We start from the raw sequence: 22,395 nt of genomic DNA, 5'->3' as shown, positions 1-22,395 counted from the left end.
ATCCCAAGACCCTTATGTTTTTCTTTTATAAAAAAATATATTTATTTTTAAGAATGAGTATAGATGACAACTTAATATTTTTTAACATAGCATGAAAAAAAAAAAAAAAGAAAGAAAAAAATGATAGGAGGATAGTCTTTGTTCTTTATTTGTTACTTCATTCTTGATTCTATTAGAACTTCTATATACATGTTTTATTTACTTTTTTCATGAAAAAATTACTTTTCCATAATGTATCCTAACCAATAATATAGCCAAATATGAATAGAATATAATATAATAATTTATATACAAACATAATATATACATAAAATTAATTACTTAGGATTGAATGACCCGTCTTTTTATAAGAGTGTACCTAATCTTTTTGGTTGATTAGATGCTGAATAAATGTATAATATAATGATTAAATTAATTATATTACTATAATTTTGAAGTTAAATCTAAAATTTGATGTTTCTATTGAGACACACGATTGATCAGTACATTATTCCGTAGGTGATAGAACTTAGGTTTCAGGAAGTCTCTTATCTATAATTTAATTATATATATATATATATATATATATATATATATATATATTAGCATGAGATTCGATTTGGTACAAGAAAGAAAGAAAGAATATATATATATATATATATATGAGAAGGAAATTATTTTTAGGAAAATAAAAAAATGAAACAGCAAATTCGAAGGGCAGATATGTCTTTTTGAAAAGTTGAAAGGATAGATATGTAAAATTTGCAGTCCTTTGCACAAGTTCTGCCACGCACAACCGTCCTGTCCGCAAGCCAGGTTGTCTCGATTTGCCAAGTAACCTCTCTCTCTCTCTCTCTCTCTCTCTCGCGTGTGAAACGTCGCAGGCGCCCAATTCCATACGACTTGCAGTCGCGAATCAGGAATCTTCGCCCCTTGATTTGAGATCGTCGAGTCTCTGCTTCGGATTCGATCCTTCTTTGCATTGATCCGTCGACTGGTGAGTTCTTACTGATTCTTCATGATCGATTCCTTTCTCCGCGTATTTTTTTACTCGAGAAACGTTGTCTTTTGATCCTGAGAGTTCCCAGTATCTTGTATGATTTACGGATCGACTGAATGGATTCTTGGATTATCTGAACCCTCTTAGTATAGTTCTGTTTTCCTCTTCCTCAGGTTTTATTTCTTCCTTGTTTTTTTAAAATTCTGTTGACAACCTAATTCGTGCTGAACTGAAACTTTGCTCCTATCTGTGAGAAGTATCGTCTTAATGATTTGGAAGATGGAAAATAGTTATTTTAAATTTATTTTAATTAATTATTTTTTTTTTTTTACCAAGAGTAAATGATGAAGAAAAATTTCGCAAACTATCAATATCATTACCAGCTAAGCCAACTGATATATTTTAAACTATATCGGATAAGGTTTTGAACCCTCCTATTAAACCTTTAGTACTAGAATTTTGTACACTACCATCATATCAATGATAAAATTTAAATATTCCAAATATATTGGATGAGGTTTTGATTATATATATATATATATATATATATATATATAAGTTTTTTATGAAGAGGTGTCAAACTATTAGATCTTTATTACCTTTTTGTTATGACTTCGGTGTAAAGAACATGAAAAATGCTAAAATTTGTGATTCAGATGAGCGTCCATTGACATTAGTACTTTGTATTCCATCTCGGATATTTTTTTGTACTGGAAGCAAGAAATACATAGTTAGATTAAAAAAAAAAGCAGTTAGTTTCAGTCTGGTTTTATGGGCTTCTGCCTCAAGAAATTGTAACGCAATGGTTTAATGCAATGTTGTTAAAACATTTTTATTGGCTTTTCCTGCTAAAATTTGTGTGCTACTTGTTACTTGATAGTGTTCAAGCTTCACTACGCTATTGATCTTTATATGCCTGAGCTGCAGTATTTTTCAAATAACTCAATTTTCTGATATTTTTATATCTTTACCTATTCTAATTGGAGGACATGTTCACTTGAAATTTATTTGTGACACTCCAACTTTTAGTGGATGTACTTTGTATAACCAAATTCACATGCATACAAGCTTCACAATGACTATATCTTCTTTCAGTTTGCTAGAGGGTTAGGTGATGTTTACATAAGACCCCATTATCACTCTCAATTTTACTTTTTACTCCTACCATGATTCATTTGCATGTTTGTTATAAGAGGCATGATCTTAGTAGGTTATGTCTTGGCTTGTACAGCTATATTCTTGATTCAACCACACATTACTTTTTACTCCTACACATTAGTTTCATTAGATACCGGTTGCTTAAGAGCTTTCTTAGTTTCCTTAGATACTTTACCTTTAGGATACATGTTTCCTTAGTTTAGTTTCACAAGTAAGCTAGTGGCCTAATATTCATGCCTAGCACCTGAAGAAAATTTTCATATGTTCCATTAATAATTGTACCACAAGATCTCTTATTAACACCATCGATTGTTTCCTTTTTTATGCTACAAATATACCATTTAAACTTTATCAGCTCTCATGCATTTTGTGCTGCACTATTTCTTGTTCAAATATTTACTAATCATTCTTTAAGTCCATTAACTAAATTCACTTAATTTTCTATAAAATTCCAGACTTCTTTCATTGCTTTCCATTTAGTCTTAGGAAGATTTTTCTGTCATTTTAGGGATATTACATTCTTCATGAGATTAAACTGACCTAATTGTTATTCATATGCATCATTTGCACAAGTGAAAGCAAAATTTGATCACTCCATATTCATAAATTTATGCTGTGGTTTGAGGAATGAAGATTTCGTAGTAGTTGTTATCCTCTGCTAGTCAACCATGTCTCACACAAGATATGAATATTTTCTTTGTTCTTTTTTCCTAGTGGGTTGAGAAACCAAGATTTCATGATAGTTGTTATCCTATGCTAGTCAACCGTGTTGCACAAAAGATATGCATATTTTCTTTGTTCTTTCTTCCTAGGTTCATTTTTCTTGTACAACTCGATGCTTCTTTTCTGTTCTTCATTGTGTGGTCCTGAGTTTTCATTGCTACATGGCTATTCTATTTAATAACCATTATTAATCTTTATTCACTTTATCTGGCCCTTGGCTTATTCAGTATGATCGGTCCATACTACCCCAGAGTTTACTCAATTTCTTGTCATCAAAGCTGAAGCTGATCAACTTGTGATTTCTAAGAAAGCCTGTTTGTATTCTACTGGTCCTAGTCAATTATCGGTGGCTTGTAGTGTAGAAGGAACTTAAGTTTGATTTTCTCTGTCCTCCCTGGTGCCATGTTGTCAAATCTTGTATGGTCGTTCTCCTTCCAGTTTGATTCTCTTCAATTACAGTTACAATGTGCTTGGTTCTCTACATTTACCAGTTTGGCCTTAAAGCTTATCTGTGATACAGATTTTTTTTCTGTGCAGGCAAAACTTTCACTACACCATGTAACTGCACTCGGCGTGACAATGCTTCATCCTTGTTCCTGTTGAATCATCCACTGGAGGCACAGAATGACCAGAGATTGGTTACATGGTGAAGTTTTGAAGGCTGTCTTCCCTTTACTTGATGGCAAGGACCTAGCTTCATGCATGCTGGTATGCCATCATTGGAGAGATATTGCTAGGGATGAATACCTTTGGAAATGCATCTGTGCCAAGAGATGGCCTTCTATATGCAAAAGACCACCTCCAGCCATAAGCTATTACAAGCTTTTTGTAACCTTTTCCAGGTCCCAATTCAATCAGTCTCTTCCCCCTGCAAGACTATCCTTCGATGATTTGGAATTTTACATCGATGTCTGGTTGGAACAAACATTGGTATTCTCTGAAGCAGTCTCGGGCGCTGCGCTGACGACAGGGATAAAGAACCCACTTGTCGATGGTGCTGATTACAAAATGATAATGCAAGTGGAACCAAGGTTCGCTCTCTCTTTGGGGCAGAGAATCAGTGTGTCTGTTCTCCTGGCCCGCAAAGACACAAACGAGATGGCATGCATCATAAACCAATCAGTCTTTGAGTATGTGGATGCTAATGCTTTTCAAGCACTCGCCTACGACTATCTAAGATTTTCAGCTGGACATCCATTCATATCTGGGGTCAGGGCTTGGGTGTCCTTGCTATTTATGGCGAATAGCTACAACAATGTCGTAGATGTTTTTGGCATCAAGATAGATTTTTGTGATGCTGCAAACTCTGAGAATGAAGTCTTGTGGCTTCTAGACATGCTAGACTGGAAATGAATGTCTCAGATCTACGTCTTCTGTTGAGTGTAAACCGGTACAATCATCAAACTATGTTTCCGAGTGTCAGCGGAAATAATATACAGTATATGTGGCACATATTTCTTTTTATCTTAGTGCCTCATGTCTGCTTGCAACTTAGTTTCATCTCTTTGTTCTCTTTTTTATTTTGTGACCTTTAGTTCAGTTTTCTGATAATGATACTTTTGTCGCTCATCTTAAAAGTGCTTCACTTAATTGCGTCTTGATTCAGTTGTTAAATCCTTTACGTGACAAACAGTCGAGTCGATTCATTTATGAACTGTATGGCGCAGCGATTGGCCACCTGAACTTTGAGTTTTTGGTTTGCCGTGATGCAAATGTTTCTTTTCATTTGGGTTGATTAAGTAAAGCCTTTGCCTTTCATGCATATATTAGAAAGCAAAGGTGGAACTGTTTCTGGACTCACATCGTTTGGTCTGTCCTTTGCCAGCAGAAGAGATCCCATATGTATTCCGGTGGGTGCGAGAAATCAAAGGAAAAACTTTTATAACTGAACAAAAGATGTTTCTCACATTTTTGCACTTCAATTATTTAGATTTTTTTCTTCAAAGAGTAAACGATGAAAATGACATTTGAACTTCGCCATTAGCGATAAAGACTATTACTTGGCCTTCATCGTGGTTCCGAAATCATCAATTTCACCATCCAGAACTCATTTTAGAACTAAAATTGTTGATTTCCATTCGAGCGATTCCGATAGCAGATTGAACTATTAATTTTTTTTAATTAAACATAATTTAAAATATAAAAATTCATAATTTTATTTCTAAATTTTGAAAAATAAATGTATAACTATAATGAGTGTAATGACTTAAAAAAGTTAATAAAAAATTAATATTTTTAATCAAACTAAATGACTATATCAAAATTTGAACTCATTAATTGGTTTAAAGCTTATGATTTGACCACCATAACATAGACCTTATTTATGCTTTATATTTATTTTTAATCATATTTAATAAGTTTGAAATCATCAGATTGAAACTATAATCGTTAGTTTGGAACCGAAACTGTCTGTTTCGCTTTTTAAAATCAGAAATTAAACCATCACCTGAGCTAATTTTGAATCCAATTTTAACCTTAGAAAAAAGATCAGCTTCAGCCAAAATTTCATTTTCAATTTATGTTCAACTCAATTTCATCGCGATTTTAGTTTTTGGTTCAATTTTAGCCTTTTCTTATTATTTCTTTTAAGTATTTAGATGAATTAGGAAAGTGCTTCATGAGACCAATCAACTCAATATTTAAAAAAATCATCAGTCAAAGTGTTTATCATTAAAATACATAGTTAAGAGAAAATCCAATATCTTGAATAGTACGTGAGAGACGATTTGTCTTCATAGTAGTACAATTAGTGCTATAGTAATTTTATATAATTTTAAGATTAGATCGATAAATCTGTATTAGAAATATGTTTAACCAAAAGTGTGATGAGCGGAGTAAATCAGCAAGCAATATCAAAACAAAGATAAGAGAAAAGATGCAAATCGATTTATAATGGTTTGGTCTTCCGGACCTACGTCAACTCTCAATTCTTCCTTCCTTAAAATAATTAATTTTTATTATTGATCTTTTTTTTTAACGGATGAAGATCAAATATCCTTATTATAACTCTTTTCTTTTTAACAAAATTAGGAGAGAACATTGATACTCTCTCTTTTACAAGATCTCTCACCCCTTACAATTTATAATCATCTCTAAACTCAAGAAGAAGGAAAAGACTCAAACACTTCTCAAAGATAGAGTTTATACGGATAGTACCACCATCATAATAGGGCCACGAATTAAGGATCTAGTGGTATTATCATTGGCCTAGGTAATACTACCGTTGACATGGGCGGTACTATAGTCGAAAAAGCACAAATAGTGCTTTTCAACTTACTCAGACGATACCACTGCTCAGGCCTACTTTAGGTCACTGATTTGATCTTCTAACAGGCCTTATTCGGCTTTGGTTCAAGTCTAATGGGTTCCTCGATAAGTTAGCATCGTTTCGATCCAATATCAACTCAATTTGACTCAAAAGATATCGATCAATATTTTAACAATCCAACCATATATCCGGCATAATTATGAAGCTTTTAGCACATTGTACGCAATTCTGGCATATCGTTTGATCTTCCGACACTTCGTCCTTTCCTTCAGCATATCGTCTGATCTATCGGTATATCGATTTTCCCACGATATCTTATTTTTTGACGTAATACCCGATCCTTCTGGTATGATGTCTGAACTTATAAGACAGTCTAATTTTTGGCACGTCGATCAATCCTCTTGCTCGATGTTCAAGACATGATACTTTTTTCGGTATAATATTTGATTGTCCTGCTTCGACAATTTACCCTTTGATAGTTCGAATCCATGATCGAAGTATTTCCTGTGTCACTTATCTCAAAAGCATATTAGTCCATAAAATCATTAATTGATTTCATTATCAAAATCCAGGATTCCACAGTTAAAATTTAGGGTTAGGTATTTCATACTAAAATAGTTTATGATAGAGTAGACGAATTTATTATTTTAATCTAATAACAGTTTGCAAAAGCACCTAAAATTAACAGAAAGAACATGAGATGTCAATGTACTCTAGAATAAGAGAGAACAAAAGACCGGAGAAGCAACGAGAGAACCGGCATCGAGAGGATGTTACGTAGAGAGAACTTACCGAGGCTTTCAAATTTGAGGTCACCTTGTTGGAACTGAAACCTCAGCGTTTGGAACTGAGACATCATCGAACGAGGACTTCGAATGAAAAAGATCAACATCGAGGGTGAACTAAAATGAGAGATAGCATGGCAATTGATACTTCACATCACTTTCATGTGAAAGGTGCAGGGAAAGTTCGTCGATTCTTTTAAAGAATATGTTAATTGAACTCATTGTAAAAGGATAATTTAAACAAATAAAAAAGCATCATATAAAGTAAAAAGAGAGATTATGTGAGGAAAAAAGAAGTTTTACGAAAAATTTCCTTGCCGTATGCTTTCTCTCGATCCTCCTCTTTCTCTACCGTCGTATCCTTTCCAAAAAGTATCCAAAAGAAAAAGAACAGAATAGGTCGTCAATGTTCGTACGAATCCCGAAGCAGACAGAGATCGCTATAAGCGGGATCCACCGTTTTATGAACCAACAAGGATGTTCACCTGTCCAAGACATTCCAACTTGTCCTCGGAATGCGAAATCCTACTACTTGCTACGTACATCTCGTCCCTTTCGCTGTACGTTGGATGACACGAGGGAGTTTTGAGCCTCTGCCCTGTCGAAAGGATACCAAGAAAAGAAGTCACGTGGCACATATGATAAAATATAAGTAAACAAATAACTCGAGATATCTCTATCCATACCGGATGATTCTGCATGAATAAAATTTACAAAGGACAGATAAATTCTCATAAGCTGGATTGACGAATACATACCAACATTAATCATCCTGCATCACAAGAAGAAGAAAAAAAAGTAAACTGCTATATCGGAAAAGAACAGAATTTACTTACATTGCTACACCACCTTGTCGTATAGGGATAGATCACAAATATTTGTTTCAGAAAACTATTTATAAGCAAGCAACCGAAGACAACGAGGTAAACAAGGTTTCGCAATTTGCATCTTTAACGACAGTTGATAAGAGTAGAGCTTAAAGTACACTGTCGTAGCTAATGAGTCAGAATTTTATCGTTTCAGATCTCAGAAAAATGGGTGAACAATAAATGTCTCGTTAACCCATCAACAAGTGTTGTGCTGTGATGTCTAAGTTGCAATGGGGGAAACATGTATAGGGCGCATGATCTCGTACAGGAAAATGCTTGACTTCCTGTCAACTTCCTCGATATGGATGCAGCAAAAAAAGGCAAACGAGGAAGGAGATAGGATTGGATGTCATGAGGAGCTATCTTGGTAGACCAAGCGCTTGACTCGGGAACCATATCCATAGAAGCGGTAGATGATATAGAGTACACGCAGCTTGTATGAGACATCGAAGTTACTGATGAAAGCCAGATCTGACGGTCGAGCTTTGGAAGCAGCGAAGTGGTTATATTCCTCGAACACAGAAGAGAGGGGCCACTTCTGTAGCTTTCTGAAACAGCCCACAAGACACCCTGTTCGATGCTGAATTAGCATTCGCATAAGAGAGAAAAACAAGTATGTTAACAATCCGCTAAAGGCACTTGTATGACTTTCATGTGTGTGTTAGTGTGATTTTATTTTTACCTTCCCCTTTTTGCAGTGAATCAGAATAGGGTGATTGCTTACGTCTGTAACAAAATAACATTAAGAGATAGGCTAATCAAATGAATCTCGACGACCATAATCAGCTTATAATTTAAACAAAGAGAATCGAAAAAAAAAATTGAGCTTTCGACTATTTCTGTACCAAGTAAGATTCTGAGAGCCATCATGATGGTATCTTTTGGTAAGGCCACAGTAGGCTCCTACAGATGCAAAACCTTGATTACAAGAATAATAAAGCATGTAGAATTACGGAACACAATAGATATTAGCTATTCCGGTATCACAGAGTTAAAAAAACCAGAAATATTTATATAGAGAAAGATTGCTAATAGTATAATTGGCACTTCAAGAACATTATAGAGTATTCTCAATATTCTCAGACACGGGTCAATTTGATCTAATCAACAAAACTCATGACCAACTACATGACCTAAGAGTTCCAGCTTTTCCCTCGTCAGGTCCAATTTTTCCTGTGACTAAATCCAACTTGAACCCTCAATAACAACTGTGACATTTCAATGCATTTATAATGTGACATCTTTCATCACATGTCAATACAGGAATTGGGAAGTTAACTGGTCAAAGATGATTATCCAACAGGGAAGAGTTTCTGACATAAACTGCTGGCAACAACTGTATGGTTACCATTTTTATTATGGAAGGAAGGAAAGACAACTCTTTTTAGGTATTGAGTTTTACAAAGAACATGATGTGCCTCTATCCAGCAACTTCGTTATACTCAGATTCCATGTCATAATTAACAAAAAAGTGCCTTGGAACAAAACAAAGATAGACATAATTTCTGCTAAAAGCTAATCAACTAAGAGAAGGTGGTATAACAGCAGAAAAGTCTAAAGTGACCTACAATTTTTCACCACAAAATGGAGGATTCATGACACCAATGCAAGGTACAGATGGAACAGAAACAACAACACAGCTAGGACCAACTACCGGCAGTCTATATCTTGTGATCATTACAAAGATTCTTCTGGAAAAAAATATGGCTTTCTATTATAACATGGGATAAAGAAAATAGATGACAAGATAATGACTAGAACAATGTAGGTCCTGTTGAATTCAATAAAGAAGATGGTTGGCTTACAATTATTGGCAATGCACAACGGCATAGGCTTAGGAAATGATGAATACATGTAGAGAACTCTAGCTAGTAAGATCTGGTTCAACTTATGATTCCATTAAATACCCGAGTGACGATAAGGGTTCAATCTACTGTAGAACATTTCAGATAACCTAAGAAATATAGAAAATATTTTCCTTAAATTCACAAATGCACAAAAATTGATAAAATTCTAATACATATATCTAGATTATTATTCCTAGAGATGAATTTTCGACATTCATATAATCCAATGTCACATCCAGACGCCTCAGATTGTTAACTCCAATCTTGTATGAAGGACGTGTTTTTGATGGGGAAACACTCGTATGCTAATCCTTTTCACTTCATCACATGCCGTACGAAACTGACATCTAAAATAGATGCCTCTGTTGACCAGAAACCCTCTCAAAAGAGTTCCTCATATATGCTTGAGAAGTATTACCATAAAATTCTAATGACGATGATTAAACTCAAATTTATCAGCGTTGCATAAAACGCCGATCTTCAACCAGAAATCACATCAAATTCGTTATCTGCCTTCAAAAGAATGTCTTGAGAAATTGGTCTCTAAACAAAAATTACGCGAGAAGAATGAAGATTTATTTACCTTGCTTCCTTCGATCGCGAACTGGAACAGACGAATTCCATGGGAGCGCACGAACTCCGCATTAACCTCCGGGTAGGGCTCCGGGCACAAGTACCTGCAATCAAATCCCCACTTCATCTGCACCGACCATGTCACCCCGAACAGAAAAGAAGGCGACAACACATCGAGAAAACAACTTCAGACGCGGCGAAACGAAAAAGGATCACGAGCGGCTCACACGATGGATCGAAGTTTGAGCCCTTCTAAGAAACGAAAATTGTCGGCAGCGGGGAACCCCGAGCGGTAGATCCCTCTGTCCACAATGCCGAAGTTGGAGGGCCGAACCAAGAACGACTCCTCCGGTACTCCTCCCGATCCTCCATCCTTCCGCCCCTCGTCCTCCCCCTGCACGTCTATGGATTCACCCCCGTCACCGCCCACCGATCGAAAGATCATATCTCGGTGATCTTATCGATCAACGAGATCAAAACGGTCGCTGCTCGTCTCTCGCGAGGGTTTGGTACTCGGAGTTCGTCTCCTAATCTTGCCCACGCCGTTTCGAGTAAATAGAATCCTGTTACTCGCACAGATCCGGGGTGGGTATTCTGCCTTTATATACGTCCTCTACCACGGTACGATGTGCCTGAGGTGATTTAAGGCGGCCGACGTGGAGGCTGTTGATCGGTTGGTATGAGTGGGTCTCTTTGTGGGGGCCGGGGTTTGGGAGCCAGTGGGATCTCCGAATGCGCAAAGGAGGTGACGAACTTGGGCGCATCAGAAACGTAACCGGGGGAAGTACGCGTGGTGGCCGGGAGATTCACTGGTCACGAAGGTGGGCCCACGCAGGATCCGGACCCCGCTCTTTGAAGGTCGTTTTGATGGTGGGCCCGCCGATATCCGAGGTGGGGCCACGGACCAAAAGCTCACCCATCACCCTCGGGTGTTTCGGCGGATTCACTTTCCGTGGTATGTATCACATAATATATATATATACATACATATACCAAGTGAAATAATTAGTTGTAGTACAATGATTAATATAACATAATTATCTTTGAGGAACCTCCAACTTAAACTTGAATGTAATATATGAAAAAATAATTATAAAATTTAAAAGAAAAACAAGAACTATATGTAGATAATATATGTACTTCTCACATACATCCATGATGTAAATGATGTCCGAAATAATCTACTTTATAAGCAATATAAATTATGTCTTCATGTGATAAATTGTTTGATATGAAAAAATAAATATTATTAATTAAGTGTCAGACAAATATGAACACATGTTCTGCTCTGATATCAAAATAAATATTATGATTATTTTATCAAAAAAAATGATAACTTATGGGGAAAGAATCATATCTATCAAACACACCAATGCTTTTAGTCAAAAGGATTACAAGCATTGCATTTGGAGCGAGAGCTTTTGGGTGGCTGCATTTCTTGGCCAAGATATCCTGAGGGCCTGCATCCCTGTCAAGGTTGACAAGGTTGACGTACCTGATAGAGCATTTATCAAAAATAAAATATCATAGTTTTACTTTTAAGTCATTTTTGGGAGGTGTATTTCTCGTTGAGAGCACAGGGCATATCACCATCGACAAAGGAGGATTAATACGTGGATAATACGAGAACACATCATAACCCACTATGCATCTCATGGATTTGACGTGTCAGACCGTAATATCATCTTATAGTGATGCTAAAATACGTGAATAATATGAGAACACGTCAGAACCCACTAAGCATCTCATGGATTTGACGTGTCGACCATAATATCATCTCATAGTGATGCTAAAATACGTGGATAATATGAGAACACATCATAACCCACTGAGCATATCATGGATTTGACGTGTCGATCGTAATATCATCTCATAGTAATACTAAAATGGATGTCTATTCATCCCAACACGTGAATCAAGAACTCGTAATGTTAACATGAGTCATAATGTTATGCATTTGTTGCATAGAACTGTAAGGGGGTATTAACATGTGGATAATATGACGATACATCATATCTCATGCATTTGGCATGTCAATCCTTTTGTCATCTCATAGTTAGGTCAACTTGATACCATCTTGTTTGACGATTTGATGTAGGCAGAACAAAAAAGGGCAAATGATTCAACATAACTTTTTTCTGGGTTAACTTCTCAAGTCATTTGGATGGTTACCCAAGTTTACTAATAAAAGGTTCTTTAACTATGATCTTTAAAAAACCTAAGAATATTAGCATACGATTTTACTTTCGGAATTCTCCTACTTGCAAATCCAATGCAAAGAAGCATAAGTAAAAATGCATAAGTTACATGGAGATCTTGATATAGTATTTAGAAAAGAAGAGGTCGAGCGATCTTAAATGCTTTATTAAAGTAGATCTTGATCAATATAAAAAGCTAAGTCGATATCTTTTATTTCAATACCTTTTAAAAAAATTAGCTTCTCTTCTAAAAATATGGAATCCATATTCACATATGTAATTCTGTCATGTCCCTCGCAGGACAATCCTCTATGTTACCTTCAAAATCCAAAAATATTTAAAGATCATAAAATCAAATTTATAATTATAGACATTCATTATGCCTACAACACTATTCTATCATTTGGTGATCTACTCTCAATTAGCTGATGTTAATCGACTATATGATACTAAATATCTCCAAGGATTTAAAGAATTTTATAGCCACCCACGAGGATCTCACCTATGCTACTTGATAGGAAAAATATCCTCTCTTGATAGCAACTTAACACATGGTAACAAATGACAAATAGTTAGCAAAGAGAGGGAAAGACTCGATCAACAATTGAGCCATATGGACATTAATTTAAAGTTGCCATTAAGGAATTTTGGAATATTTCACTCATACCTTAAAATGATAGGGAAAGGAACGTTCTATAAACTATTATCCTTAATTAACCATACTACCTTAGGTATAAAAATCGAGATTAATTACTTTTATTAAATTTTACTCCATCATCGTCAGTTACTAACTTGAGTGTTGGAGAGACTAGGTCAGAATACTTGTTCAACCTCAATCTTCCTACATGAGAATGCATTCAAGTCCACCTCAATCCCCGATGAGCATCTTAGCCTTCCCTTCGACCACCTTAGATCTTTTATACATGTGGGCTTGAATCAAGAGTGAGGTTGATTCGAACATTACTAATATTTTTTCCCTCATGTTGACATTAGAAGGAGGGCTCATGTCGTAAGGACATCATTGAGCTAACCTGCTTGCTCTAGCAAGGGTGCCCTGCCCTTGACCTAAAGCACAACTGAAATGATTTGAAGTGCTCCCTATGATAACAATACAACCAACATAGCTCAAAGCACTCTCTATAACAACAATGCAATTGAAATAGATAAAAAATGCTTTCAACACAACCCAAAGCACTCTTCTATGATAATAATACGACTAACATGACCCGGGTTCAATGTTGATGTGATCAAATCATGAACGTCAACGTTACTCCTAATGACTAACATCATAGGGCTACATGCACCTTAATTAGGGTTTTCCCTACTTCACGATGCAGTGATCACTAAGATATTATAAAGGATCAAATTATTGCATTGACAAGGTTATTTTCATTGCAAGTAACATTGATGTCAACGATTCCTATACGATGGAATCACTAACATTCGATGATGATACGATTGAATATGATCATTTCTAATGATGATGCAGTTGAAATGGTCACAAAGCATCCCTCGATGTGATGATGATATGACTGTGTCCAACCATGACGTATCCGTCGATGACTATGGAATCAAATTTGACAAGTATCCTTGATGAAGATGTAGATGAGTATGGCTACGAAGTGTCTTGGCAATAATAATGTGCTTGAATCCAACCATTAAACGCTTGATAACCCTACGATTGAAGTCAATATAATAATGTTCACAACAAATGACATGGTCTAATTGCTCGTTAAACAAGACACCATGACCAAAACCTTTTCATGTGTCGAAACACTCTGGAGGGGCCAGATGGATAACTTGAAGATACATTATGTCCCACTAAGCACCCCGTGGATCTGAAATGTCAATCGCACCACTGATTTCACAATCATGCTGACTCGTTATCATTGAAGATGTGCCACACGCTGCCATGTGGCATCGTCCAAGTAGATGGAAAGGCCACAAATACCCCACCCATTTCGCAACATTTGCATACAATAAATACTCTTTCCAAACTTCTACTTCTCTTATACGTCCGCGTAGGAGAGAGTGGAAGACCGATTCTTGTTTTCTAATACTTAGAACAATATTCTCGTGTTATATTTCGTCAACTCCCTATTTAAATTCATAACATTTTAATGGTTTATGTTTTTAATTGGAACTTATATCTTATTCCTATTTTATAACATGCTGATACTTTGACTTGAAAAGGTCTGCAAATATTGCATGGAGACCAAGAAATCTCCTCCACTTTGTACCCCTTCTCAGCGAGGCCAACTGATGCGAGCCTTTCCCTCACATCCCACTCTGCTGTTCTCCTGTACTCCTTGAGGCAAGCTCTGGTCAGCAACTGGATCTTCTCCTTCATCCAAGCTCGTCGAACACTTCATTCTCATTGATCCTGCACCTGTCGGACATGGTCCAAGATCTCTACGTGGGGCATCCTTGCTTCGACCATGGCGAGATGGGTGGAGGTGAGCGTTGGCTGATGCAGGCAGTGACCCTCTGGATCACCATTTCCATCAGCTTCCACAGGTAATGCTGCTGCTGGTGGCTCAGGCATTGCTATCCTCATTGATTTAATGGAATATTTTTCGTCAATATAAGATAAATAAGATTATTTATTTTATTTTTAGAATTATATGAATTCCAATGTAAATTAACTCAAAATTAAGAAACAAGAAAAGAAAATAATAATTTCCTTCAAAATTATAATTAATTAAGCATATATGAGAATAAAGTCCTTTGAGACAATACCTTGGAAAGCATTAGACTAAAGCATTTCCGCAACCTTAACTTGAACGATGTCAACTGAATGCTACAAGACCTACTGCTATTTGTGCTTGGGTGCCTTCTTCTTGGAGGCAGCAGCAACGTTGACCTGCGGCTTCGGATGGCGTTCTGCTTCACTCGGATCCAGCCACTTCAAGGGGTGGCGATTGAAGAAGGGCCAGTTGGGCACAGTGATCAGTGCGGTAAGCACGACTCCACCGGCGTATGTAAGCATCATCGTCGGAAAGGAGCCGATGGTGTATCCGGTCCCCAAACCAGCGATCGCGAACACGACGAGCATGATCTGCATCACAATCTCCGCGCCCTTCTGCCCTTGCCAGTCCATCTGAAATCAAGAACAAAAACAGAAGATCTTACACAGATTCGAGATGGGGAAGCAACTTCGTCTGAAACCCCCAAACCAATCCAATTCGAGATGCCAGAGATCATCAAACAAAATGCCGAATTCAACAGAGGAATCGAGATCTAAATTGAATTCGACAAACGAAAACCCTGGATGGATCAGAAGAATCAAGAACCTGAGCGGATCGAAGGGAGAAGAAGGAGACTCGAGCAATCCTGGCAAACCCTCATTCTGATCCCCAGATCTGCCCTTTTTTAGCACCGCCATGGGTGTCCGGTCGGGGAGGTAAGCTTACCGTCAGCTGTGGCACGGGCCGGGCTGGTGATACCTGACCTCAAGCCCAACCTGATACATGTAGTTTCTAAACTGGCTCATCGTAACTGGATTCGTGCAATTAAAATAGGTTTATTTTCGTAAGAGGATTGATTAATGTAATTTTCTTGGATTCATACTAATAGATGAAAGAATCTTTGTCCCACAAAAATTACACCGATGATGTACCTGATAAAATATTTTTGACATTTAGATTCATAAAATAGTCGAGCTATTCATAAATCAGAAATGATGTTTACTGAGATTATTTGATAGGATCTTAGAAACACATTTAGGACTCTTTTTTGTTATATGCATATTGAATATAGTTCTGGAACACTAATTAACATCTTAGGGAACAAATCAAAATGCAAAAGATCCAATTAAAATTTATTACTCGATTTAAGATTCTTGGTTTTACAATACATCTCATTGATTTAAGATTTGGATCCATTAAACAAAGGTAGCTAATTAGGATTAGGGAAGTGAACCGGGTTTAGTTTGTGTATCCAAAAGTTTGGGTCGGGTTCGAATTGATGCACATCATCAGTCATAGATAAGCTTATAGGATCGAGAAATATGATCCGAACCCTACGTTTCGGGTCGGATCTTTGGCTCGTCGATTCGGGCCCCCTCTTCTTAATACGGAAAGGAGCGATCTTTTTTTCCCCTCGGTTGTCCGCTGCTCAGCCGGCTACGGGCCTGCAGCCTGCGAAGAGACGAGCTGCGAGCACCGTCCGCCGCCGAAAGACAGCAGCCGCCTCCGTCAATTCCGCTTCTATGGCGTTCTGCTATGGCTCTCCCTCCTCCGGGTTCCGCCACAACAAGTTATGCGCGGCCGAGATGGTACCCTCCGCATATCGGAGGTGAGGTGCTTGACCAATTGCTTCTTAGAAACTTTCTAGTCTTTTGTGCGGTATATGTATATATATATATAGCCCGCTCCGAATTGTGCTTTGCAATGCCTCTAAAATATCTCCTATTACCAATTCCTTCATTTTATATTCTTACTAAGGGTTGCTACCAAATCACGAGCACTTCGGATCTCATCTGACCATTCCTGCATCGAAGTAAGTCCCTTTCCTCTGCCGATTAAACTTTGTATCTTTTTTTTTGACTGTTGGATTGTAGGGGTAAGTTAGCTACCACATTCGATGACAGAAACCGGTGATTCATGTGAAGAGAGCTGGTTTCGATACGTCAAAACTGGAGAAGATGACCATCTTCTCTCCTTATATTATGATTCTTTTTCGGCCGGATATATAATTAGCAAAGCTGATTGGATTGTTCATAGGATGGCACATTTTGGCATGATGTTGCATTCGTTAGGAGTTATAAGTTTGACAGCTTGATCTTCCCATTTTATCAGACACAGTTTTTTCCAAAGTTTTGTGCAAATTCCGAGTATCTATTTCTTCTTCTAATACGTCGCATCCATTATAAATCTTTTGTGGTTTCGAACATTGTCATCTTTTGTAATTATGCAGTTGATTTTTGTTTTTAGGTAAGGAGAGTCAACTATCGGCCACCTGGGACTCAGCACAACCTCTTGAATGAAGTTAGTTTGTCCCTTCGTGAGAAAAGGTACGTGAGCAATGACCTAATCCACTTTTAGCCAGTAAAATTGCAAATTTGAAAAGCTCCTTGTTCATTACTGAACTTGTTTGTTGGTTCCTGCAGCTTTGGTTTGATATTTGGACGAAGCGGAAGTGGAAAAACTACTCTCTTGCATGTTTGCCTCCAGACCTAGTGTATTATTATTCATGGACACTGATGGTCCACTTGAAGCCCCTTTCTTTAGTTCACTCTTTTTGATTCCTTAATGCAGCTGCTGGCTGGATTATCCAAACCTACATCTGGGTCAATCATTGTGCAAAGATATGGGTATGATGGAAAACCAAGTGACTCCCCTGAACCATTAGCACCAGAAAGGGTTGGTATTGTGTTTCAGTTTCCTGAGAGGTACTAAATGGTTCTTGTATTGTTTTCCAATCATGAAACTCATATGTGTCTTTCTATCTTACTTTAAATAACAAAAGGATTTCAATTAATATCTTTTCCTGTCAGGTTTTAGATTTCTGAGAAGTTCTCCTCACGATAATCTAACCTATATATAGTTATATTACTATTCCAGTTGACAAGAGAACGATATAATTGGCTTAGTGGGTTTGATTTCTAGGAGTTCTTTTAGTATATCCCATCATTGTTGTCTGAAAAAACAAGTGCTTTTGATTTTAGTGTGCAAGATTATATTCTAATAAATTGAAAGATCTATTGGTTTTAATTGTGCAAAACCTGTTAACTTGGGAAATGAGGGACAAAAATGCTTCAGATTAAGGTTGCTATTTGCTCTTCATGCTAACATAATTATTCTAGATCAACTGTAATAGAATAGAAATTTCTCTAATGGAATACCTACCTTCTCGTATTGTTCAGAAGTGCATCAAGGAATGTGTTGAGTTCAGAAACTCTCATAAGAATTAAATTTGCTTGGTCATCTAGAATGATTATATGATTTCAATGTTCTACTTTAACATTATCTAAGAAGTATTTTGGCTCCTAATATCAGAACAATCGTTCTGCAATGATAGGCTTGATTAATTATTTAGGAGCACAATAGGACTTTCCAGTTATTGATGAACCACTTTAATTGAACCTTTAACCTTGGTCTATCTTCACAAGTCAATTTATATGGTCAAGGTAACTTTATCCATTACATTTGATCCCATAGAGATAAGAACAAATAAAGATGCTTTGTTTTATTCTTTATAGCAGCGATTGTTGTTTCTTTTCCTTACTAGTTTGAAATTCTAATACATTAGGTACTTTTTAGCTGATACCATTCTCGAGGAAATGACCTTTGGGTGGCCAAGGCAGAAGGCAGATTTTACATTGAGAGAACAACTTGCTTTGAATTTGCAATATGCAGTTAATTCGGTAAACATAACTTTCTTATTTCTGTGTGAAGTTCGTATGTTCTAGATATTCCAACACTGTTCTGTTTTAGAACAGAAAACTTGCTACCTTGATATCTTTGTCAGTATTACCCCTAAAAAATGGTTTCATGTTAGAGCTTACTAAGAAGATTGCATGACCTTTTGAGAAATTTGGAAATTACAGTCACTGGTTCATTGATACTTATGCTGGAATTCCAGGTTGGTTTAAATACAATATCTTTGGATGAAGATCCTCATTCTCTGAGTGGTGGCTATAAACGGCGCCTTGCCTTGGCAATCCAGTTAGTAAGAATTTTTTTTGGGATGCTGGAGCGAACAGGAATTTAGTTATGGCTGATGTGTGATCAAATAATTGCTCCTTTTGTGACGTGCTATCTTCTATGATTTTCAGGTTCAGACACCACAACTACTGTTACTAGATGAGCCACTTGCAGGTCTTGGTATGATCAATTATACCTGTTAAACAACTATGAAGTTGTTGTTGATCTCCTCAACATCAAACTTGTTTGCACTAAAATAATTTTAGAATATATACCGTTTTATCTTGTTTTGGATGTTATAGATAATTCTCCTGTGAATTGCTTTTTGAAAGATGATACAACATTTAACTCTTTATGGATGGTTTCTTGAGTTCCTGATGTGTCCCCTTTACTTTTATATATACATTGTTATGTTTTATGAGGATAAAAAAATTTGTTTCTACCTCATTTGTTATGATTCTTCTTTTAACCAGATTGGAAGGCTCGGGCTGATGTTGTGAAGTTGCTAAAGCATCTAAAGAAGGAACTAACAATACTTGTCGTCAGCCATGATCTAAAGTGTGTTTGCTTTTTCTGTTTGTTGTCTTCTGTTTTAGGAATATGCCACCTTTTTTTTTTTTTACATGTGAAAGAAAAGTACTAAGAGAAATTTAGTTAACACCTGTCACATCATTTTTTAAAGCAATATTGGGACAATAATTGTTTTATCCATAGAGTAATTTAACTGCCAATTTATACTTTATTGCTTGATTATCAAACTCTTGTCCTTTAAGAAATTTGTCTTTCTAGATATTTGGATTATTACAATGATAGATGAAACAATTCAAGGTGCAAAGATATCATCAAATTGTCATGGTGAAGACAATGTTGTCAATATAATTCTGAACTTCTTTGAAACTAATGAGATATTTGTCATCTGTGTCCCTATAATCTTGCTTCCCTTGGTAACTTTGAAAAAGGAAAAAGAAGTTGCAATGGAGACGGTGCTAATGTTTCAAGTAATTGCAATATTTTTGTTAAAAATGATAAGAATCTTGGTATGTGTGCTACACAATTCATGTCTTTGCATCTAGGAAATCTCCACTTGTAATAAAAATTTGGTATGTAGCCATAGGGTTATAGACCTTGTGAAATTTGCTGATGTCATTGTACTGTGTGTTGAAAAATAAGAGAGTTTGCACTCTACAAGAGCAAAGAAGTAGAAGTCTATCGTAGTTAGAATTTTGGTCAAAATTCTTTTTTATAAACCAAGTGGTTTGGGCATTATATATCATCTATCTAAATTGTTAGTCTAAATGCTTTACTAATAACCAGATTACTTACAGAGCATATGTTGTCATCCTGTTAATCATGTTTAGTTTAGGCACTGTGACTCAGCATCAAAGCTAGGATAAATATCTTTTTTCTTGTAGCTGACTGGATTTATCAAATATATATTTTGATTTTTGGGTGCTTTGGATGTTGTAGATCTTGGTTATAGTTTATCTCCATTTACATGATTTTGTAATATAGTTTTATATCCATAACATGAGAACAGACTTGTTTGTGTCACCTATGTCTGTGGGTACCTGCAATCAAAATAGCTACACATAAGTTAAATAATTATGATCAGTGTTTGATATTTTCTTAGTCGTGGTCATTCATTAAAATTTGGATATTTTTAATGTCTCAGATAAGTACTGACTCATGTGTTGCATATATCAGATGTGGACTACAGATATTATAATGTTTTTGGCACCGTTCACTATTGTGATTAGCAAGTTAACTATTCTCGACTTATTCACCACACTAAACATCAATTTGGCAACTGCTTTTTGTTATGAAATTTCAATAAGCAAACCCTCAATGGTGTGTTATCTTATTGGAGCATCTGCATTGATGCATTTTTGTTTGCATGGATCTGCTGATGTAGCATACTCTTGTTATCCCTTTTCAGGGAACTGTCATCTCTAGTAGATATATCTTGGAGGATGCAAATGGGAGGAATTCTCAAAGAAGAAGCATTTCCTCTTTAATCAGCCTGTGTATGTTTATCAAGGTTGGTTACTTTGATAGACTAATATAATGAATTTTCTGGATCAGCAAGTGACATCTAACCATCACATTTCAAAGATATTATGCAGTCTTTGATCACTCTATATGGTAGTGGAAGAGTTCCTTTCTCCATCTTCGGAAACATATAGTTGACAGTCTCTAAACAGTGTGCATCCTGCTTATATAGTGAAATTTATACAACTAACAGCTAAGAATATGTATGATTCATCTCTTGGTAATTTCAATTGGTTTTAAAGAATTTTGACCTATTCTCATTTTAAAAAAAGGATGATTTTTGTCTGTTAATTTCCAAACTCTTTGAAGACAAACTGGGAGAATCTGTCTAAGAGATGATTTGAGGTCTACCTTTGGCAGAGTAGAACAGCTCCACAAGCATATTAAAAAGATAAAATAAAAGGCAAGAAAAAAAAATTCTGAAAGCAAGTTTTCCTTTTTATATATTTTATTACTGTTGTATTTTCTGGTGATAAATAAGCTATGATTTTTTTTCTTGTATTGGAATAATTAAATTACATTTCTCTCCTGCATTGCCATTGGAGAATATATATATATATATATATATATATATATATATATATATATATAGTAGATTTTTTATCAAAAAATATTTTTTTTATATTATATATTTTTATATAATATAAAAAATATATTATTTTCTGTAGTTAGATATTTTTAACATTTCAATTCTTATATTTCAAAAAGTTATATTAGGATTTTTATATTTACGAAAATAAATATTTAATCTTATATCTCTCTACGTCGTCAATTATGTTGATAAAAATATCATATGCTCAGTGACAAACGGAAGTGAGATAAAGTTAGCATATGTTTAAGTTTAAGGATCTTAACATAATTTTTTAAAAATTATAAAGATTAAAATATTAAAGATAATTAATTATATAAGATAATATGTAATTAATGCTTTTTCGATTCTCTTACCAATTACTTCCCACTTGTAATTCCAAACTACAATGCCAAACTATTGAGGCGGCCACAAGTACTTCTCCAACAAAAGCCATTAATGCTTGTTGTTCCACATCTCTTCTTCTAAGAAACACTATTCCCTTCCCCTTCTCTTCCGAGCAATCTGTCCCTACGCCAAGAGGACCACAGCAACACATTACACAAGGAAACAAAAGAGAAATGACATTTCTTCTACTGCAGTTCATGTTCTGGGTTATTGTCTCGTTGGCAGCCCTTTGCAAGTGCTGCAGTTTCTGTCATGGTAGTCTTTGGCCACCTCTTTAAGACCGCCGGAGAAGCCTACTACGATGCACTCGAACTCGCCCGCTG

At 36.0% G+C, this 22,395-nt stretch overlaps 4 protein-coding genes across 9 annotated transcripts; 2 read left to right on the top strand and 2 right to left on the bottom strand.

The window, feature by feature from the left end:
* The first annotated feature begins 775 nt into the window (after positions 1 to 775).
* On the top strand, positions 776 to 4,324 carry LOC135624526 (F-box protein At5g39250-like). 3 transcript variants are annotated; one of them, XM_065128268.1, is made up of 2 exons: positions 776 to 976; positions 3,398 to 4,324. In XM_065128268.1, the coding sequence occupies exon 2, from the start codon at positions 3,485 to 3,487 to the stop codon at positions 4,211 to 4,213; it is 729 nt and encodes a 242-aa protein (XP_064984340.1). In that variant the 5' UTR covers positions 776 to 976; positions 3,398 to 3,484; the 3' UTR covers positions 4,214 to 4,324. The 3 variants fall into 3 exon arrangements, with proteins under 3 accessions (XP_064984340.1, XP_064984396.1, XP_064984465.1); XM_065128324.1 differs by having other exon boundaries at positions 3,381 to 4,324; XM_065128393.1 differs by lacking the exon at positions 776 to 976 and adding an exon at positions 2,620 to 3,277 and having other exon boundaries at positions 3,381 to 4,324.
* Positions 4,325 to 8,131: 3,807 nt separating this feature from the next.
* On the bottom strand, positions 8,132 to 10,647 carry LOC135676948 (tyrosine-protein phosphatase DSP3-like). The gene is made up of 5 exons (XM_065188998.1): positions 10,430 to 10,647; positions 10,213 to 10,306; positions 8,628 to 8,685; positions 8,465 to 8,508; positions 8,132 to 8,362 (listed from the first exon to the last, which is right to left on the bottom strand). Exons 1-5 carry the CDS (start codon positions 10,645 to 10,647, stop codon positions 8,132 to 8,134), a joined length of 645 nt encoding a protein of 214 aa, XP_065045070.1.
* Positions 10,648 to 15,068: 4,421 nt separating this feature from the next.
* On the bottom strand, positions 15,069 to 15,850 carry LOC103986724 (signal peptidase complex subunit 1). Its single transcript, XM_009404821.3, has 2 exons — positions 15,694 to 15,850; positions 15,069 to 15,500 (listed from the first exon to the last, which is right to left on the bottom strand). The coding sequence occupies exon 2, from the start codon at positions 15,498 to 15,500 to the stop codon at positions 15,216 to 15,218; it is 285 nt and encodes a 94-aa protein (XP_009403096.2). The 5' UTR covers positions 15,694 to 15,850; the 3' UTR covers positions 15,069 to 15,215.
* A 585-nt stretch (positions 15,851 to 16,435) lies between these two features.
* Positions 16,436 to 21,213, top strand: LOC135624360 (ABC transporter I family member 11, chloroplastic-like). 4 transcript variants are annotated; one of them, XM_065128023.1, is made up of 11 exons: positions 16,436 to 16,696; positions 16,846 to 16,900; positions 17,335 to 17,414; positions 17,511 to 17,562; positions 17,659 to 17,792; positions 18,653 to 18,767; positions 18,986 to 19,072; positions 19,179 to 19,227; positions 19,521 to 19,605; positions 20,984 to 21,085; positions 21,171 to 21,213. In XM_065128023.1, exons 1-10 carry the CDS (start codon positions 16,611 to 16,613, stop codon positions 21,060 to 21,062), a joined length of 822 nt encoding a protein of 273 aa, XP_064984095.1. In that variant the 5' UTR covers positions 16,436 to 16,610; the 3' UTR covers positions 21,063 to 21,085; positions 21,171 to 21,213. The 4 variants fall into 4 exon arrangements, with proteins under 4 accessions (XP_064984095.1, XP_064984033.1, XP_064984154.1 ...); XM_065127961.1 differs by having other exon boundaries at positions 21,160 to 21,213; XM_065127904.1 differs by having other exon boundaries at positions 16,441 to 16,696; positions 20,984 to 21,213.
* Positions 21,214 to 22,395: the final 1,182 nt, after the last annotated feature.

Source organism: Musa acuminata, chromosome BXJ1-1 (genome assembly GCF_036884655.1).
Source record: "Musa acuminata AAA Group cultivar baxijiao chromosome BXJ1-1, Cavendish_Baxijiao_AAA, whole genome shotgun sequence".
NCBI lineage: Eukaryota > Viridiplantae > Streptophyta > Magnoliopsida > Zingiberales > Musaceae > Musa > Musa acuminata.
Note: the sequence above shows the minus strand (reverse complement) of the source record. Positions and strands in the feature narration are given on the sequence as shown.

Bases quoted from the DNA above. Each gene is read 5' to 3' on its own strand.
- LOC135624360 (XM_065128023.1), top strand. From the start codon at position 16,611: ATGGCGTTCTGCTATGGCTCTCCCTCCTCCGGGTTCCGCCACAACAAG. The intron at 17,563-17,658 runs GTTTGCCTCCAG...TCCTTAATGCAG, and splicing joins GAAAAACTACTCTCTTGCAT to CTGCTGGCTGGATTATCCAA. The intron at 19,073-19,178 runs GTAAGAATTTTT...TATGATTTTCAG, and splicing joins TTGCCTTGGCAATCCAGTTA to GTTCAGACACCACAACTACT.
- LOC135676948 (XM_065188998.1), bottom strand. From the start codon at position 10,647: ATGATCTTTCGATCGGTGGGCGGTGACGGGGGTGAATCCATAGACGTG. The intron at 10,307-10,429 runs GTGAGCCGCTCG...ATTTGATTGCAG, and splicing joins CTCAAACTTCGATCCATCGT to GTACTTGTGCCCGGAGCCCT. The intron at 8,363-8,464 runs GTAAAAATAAAA...ATGCTAATTCAG, and splicing joins TTCACTGCAAAAAGGGGAAG to CATCGAACAGGGTGTCTTGT.
- LOC135624526 (XM_065128268.1), top strand. From the start codon at position 3,485: ATGACCAGAGATTGGTTACATGGTGAAGTTTTGAAGGCTGTCTTCCCT.
- LOC103986724 (XM_009404821.3), bottom strand. From the start codon at position 15,500: ATGGACTGGCAAGGGCAGAAGGGCGCGGAGATTGTGATGCAGATCATG.